This window comes from Octopus bimaculoides, chromosome 27 (assembly GCF_001194135.2).
Source record: "Octopus bimaculoides isolate UCB-OBI-ISO-001 chromosome 27, ASM119413v2, whole genome shotgun sequence".
NCBI classification, from domain to species: domain Eukaryota; kingdom Metazoa; phylum Mollusca; class Cephalopoda; order Octopoda; family Octopodidae; genus Octopus; species Octopus bimaculoides.
This window is the reverse complement of record NC_069007.1, coordinates 14171116-14175312: the sequence shown is the minus strand read 5'-3', so window position 1 is coordinate 14175312 and position 4197 is coordinate 14171116. Positions and strand designations below refer to the sequence as shown.

Below are 4197 nucleotides of genomic sequence, written 5' to 3'. Positions count from 1 at the left end.
AGTGTCTTCTGCAATAGCCTCGGGCTGACCAAAGCCTTGTGAGTGGATTTGGTAGACGGAAACTGAAAGAAGCCTATCATATATATATATGTGTGTGTGTAGTTGTGTCTGTGTTTATTACCCCACCATCACTTGACAATTGATGTTGGTGTGTTTACGTCCCCAGAACTTACCAGTTTGGCAATAGAGACTGATAGAATAAGTACTAAGCTTACAAGGGATAAGTCCTTAGATCGATTTGCACAATTAAAGGTGGTGCTCCAGCATGGCCACAGTCAAAGGACTGAAAGAAGTAAAGAACAAACAAGCATGTGTGTTTTCTGCAATGATTTGAAAAGCAGTGATCACATATAAGTTTTAAGCTTATAAAATATTATTGTCATTTACAGAATTCATCATCATCATCATCATCGTTTAACGTCCGCTTTCCATGCTAGCATGGGTTGGACGATTTGACTGAGGACTGGTGAAACCGGATGGCAACACCAGGCTCCAATCTAATTTGGCAGAATTAGATATATATTTTTTATCATGTTGAACTGTTAATCCCTACACATTTTTTCCTATCTCTGTTTCTTTTCTTCTTAATCCTTTCTGTTAAAAAGCGTTGGCTCTTTGACACGTCAAACTCTTTGACATGTCAAAGACTTTGAAATGTCAAAGACTTTTCCGTTCTTCCTGAGCATTAAACTAATACACCTGCTTGTTGTTTGTTCAGCTGTCTTCGTCTTTTGTTTTCTGTAAATTTGAGCTATATATATATATATATATCTCACCATCATAATCATTTAATGTCCATCTTCCATGTATGCATGGGTAGGACAGTTCACAGGAGCTGGCCAGGTAGAAGAAGTACCCCATACTACTGCGTCTGTTTTAGCAGGGTTTTTACGGCTAGATGCCCTTCCTAACACCAACCACTCTGAAGATTGGACTCGGTGCTCTTTACATGACACTACCACAGGCAAAGTTAGTTCTGGCATGATTTTTATAGTTGGATGCTTTTTACATGGCACCAGCAAGACAAGGAATTATGAGAGTGGCAGGGGCATTTAAGGATTGGCTCTTCTTTATAGACTTGTCTTCATCCATACACATCACGTTCATTTTAGCATAGTCTTCTTTCTTGCACACTACATCTGATCCCTGATCCCTCTTCTGCCCAGTTTTTCTCTCAACACATCTGTACTTTGCTGTTCATGCACATCCAACAGAGCATGCTAACCTCATTTCTTTTCAACCTTCTCGAGTTTTCTGCATTCATGGCCCATATCTCAATACCACGCTGCATCACAGTTCTGGCACAAGTGCCATACAATCTTCCCTTCGCACCATCAGAATGTGGAAAATTGTAGGATTTGTACAAGACTCTTCCCTTCTGCCTCACTTTTAGCCAAATATATTTCTTATCTAACTGTTCTTCTAGCTTTTTGATAATGCTTCCTACTAGCATCTTCCTGTCAGGCTTTACAAACCTTTGCTTTGATTAGAACTTTGCCCCAGCCACATGTCAGATCTGTAACCCGAAGCAGGTTATTTCATAGAAAGTCCCAGTTGTCATCTATGCCACAAGTATTGAGATCTTTCTCTCTACAGTCATGTGAGTTGAGTAGAATTTCCCTGAACCAATCCCCAACTGTGGGACGTTTTTACTTTCCATATTGGTTTCTGTTTCTGTGTCCACTTAGTTCTGGTTCTGAAGCTGCTAATTTATGTTGTTGGATGCAATCTTTGTCAGGAGCAGTTTTGGTATTTACTACAGCCCTTCTGTCTCATCTCCTGGGGAGAATGTAATCTATGTGACTTGTGCTCACCAGACTAGGAGGTACAGAGGTGATTGCCTGGTTTCTTAAAAAAGCATGTTGCAAATAGTTATTTTAATTGCATTACAGAACTCCAAGAGCCTTTACATCCTTCTTATTTCTTGAACCATACCAGTAGCTTCCGTGTATGTTATAGAAGCCATACTTGTGTTTGACAGCATGATCATTGAAGTCACAAGCTTCAGTAATGAAGTTGCTGTCAATCACCACTGACGCTGTCTGCAGAAGGGTTCATAGAAGCAGTCCATCTATGTTTCTGTCAATTTTACCTGTGGGGCATATGCAGAAATATGCCTCTGTTGAGTTGCCTATAACTAGTCTCATCTTAATTATCCTATCATACACCGTCTCTACTTCAATTACTTCATCTATCTATTTCTCAGCTAAGAGCATGCCTACTCCACTCCTGTTGCCATTATTACTTACCAAGAAGAATTGGTACTGGTTTAGTTGAGGATCCCTTCCATCTTACCTCTTGCACACAGCACACATACACTGAGCTCTACTCTAGCATCTCCACAATCTCACTAGACCTACCTTTCATTGTGCTTATTTTTATGGTTGCTGCTGTAAAGTTTTAGAACTTACAACCACCTTACCCAGTCTACTGGGTGCTTGATTGTGTACGTTTGTGTTTGTAACAAGATGTGGTTCCCTGATTGGGTGAATCCTGTGGAACTGTTCAACAAATGCTGATATAGAAAGTGCATGAAAAATGATGATGACGATGATGTTTATATCTTCTATTGTTTATCTTTCAATGCAGTCCATCCTTGATAAAACAAGAATCGAAGATTCGCAGATTCAGCTCCAGTAACATGTCGCTGAACAATCTAAATGTAAGTATAATTAGTTATCTCATTCCTCTGCAGTTATTTGTCTCTTATCTTTTACTTGTTTCAGTCATTAGACTGCAGCTATTCTGGGGCACCACTTTAAAGAATTTTTAGTCGAATGAATCGACCCTATACTTATGTTTTGTTAAGATTGGTACTTATTCTCTCAGTCTCTTTTGCCAAGCTGCTAAGTTACGGCGATGTAAACATGCACCAGCAGTAGTGGTGTGACAGACACAAAGACACATTCACGCACACACACACACATACGATGAAATACTTTTACAGTTCTGTATTTAAGAGATGAGGAATTATGTACATTATTTACATTATTTACATTAGGGATAAGCTCTATAGAGCAATTGGAGATTAGGCGCAGGAGTAGCTGTGTGGTAAGTAGCTTGCTTACCAACCACATAGTTCCGGGTTCATTCCCACTGCGTGGCACCTTGGGCAAGTGTCTTCTACTATAGCCTCGGGCCGACCAAAGCCTTATGAGTGGATTTGGTAGACGGAAACTGAAAGAAGCCCGTCGTATATATATATATATATATGTATATATATGTGTTTGTCCCCCCAACATCGCTTGACAACCGATGGTGGTGTGTTTACGTCTCCCGTAACTTAGCGGTTCGGCAAAAGGGACCGATAGTATAAGTACTAGGCTTCCAAAGAATAAGTCCTGGGGTCGATTTGCTCGACTAAAAGACGGTGCTCCAGCATGGCCGCAGTCAAATGACTGAAACAAGTACAGAGTAAAGAGTATTTGACGGATTTACATTATTTACATTCGACGGATAACAACAAACAAGATGAGGACAAATATCCATCGAATGTAAATAATGAAATACTTTTAGTCTCCGTCTACCAAATCCACTCACAAGGCTTTGGTCAGCTCTAGGCTATAGTAGAAGATACTTGCCCAAGGTGCCACGCAGTGGGACTGAACCTGGAATCATGTGGTTGGGAAAGCAAACTGCTCAACCACACTGCCATGCCTGCACCTGCACCACTGTGCATCGTCTTGTTTTGACAAGTGACAAAGGGATAAGCTCTGGAGATTATTCCTTTAACGATGTGTAACAACATCTGACAGTCTGGTCAGCTGCGTGGTCACATAACATATGTATATGCATGTATGTATGGATGTATGTATGGATGTATGTATATAGGTCTTTTCATTGTTTTTAGTAAAGGTCTTTGTCTTGTATGTCCATATTTATTAATTTTTTTTTCTTTATGCAGTCAAATCTGAAAATTCCTGACAGAATAAACCAAATTAAAAGAGAAGAAAGCCATATCACTGATCGAGAAACGGAGCATGAAAGGTTTGTCTTCATTTACAGAAAGCTTTATTATTATTATCATCATTATTATTATTATTATTATTATTAGTAACTCTATAAGATGTACCCGGTGCAAGCTATGGACACATAAGAGGTGCAGCAACATCAAAGGCAGGTTAACTAGGAAGTTAGTTTTTGTTTGTGGCAGATGTTCAGGTGCAATAAAGACTGTAAACAAACAGGAAACAACTT

The 4197-nt window shown here is 39.6% G+C and overlaps 1 protein-coding gene across 1 annotated transcript in view; it reads left to right on the top strand.

The window, feature by feature from the left end:
* The window catches only part of LOC106877416 (P2R1A-PPP2R2A-interacting phosphatase regulator 1), a 20620-nt gene that overhangs the window by 7568 nt on the left and 8855 nt on the right, over positions 1-4197 (top strand). The window contains exons 3-4 of the mRNA XM_014926313.2: positions 2590-2662; positions 3905-3987. Of these exons, the coding sequence (XP_014781799.1) occupies positions 2590-2662; positions 3905-3987 (156 nt within the window). The remainder of the gene's footprint in view (positions 1-2589; positions 2663-3904; positions 3988-4197) is intronic.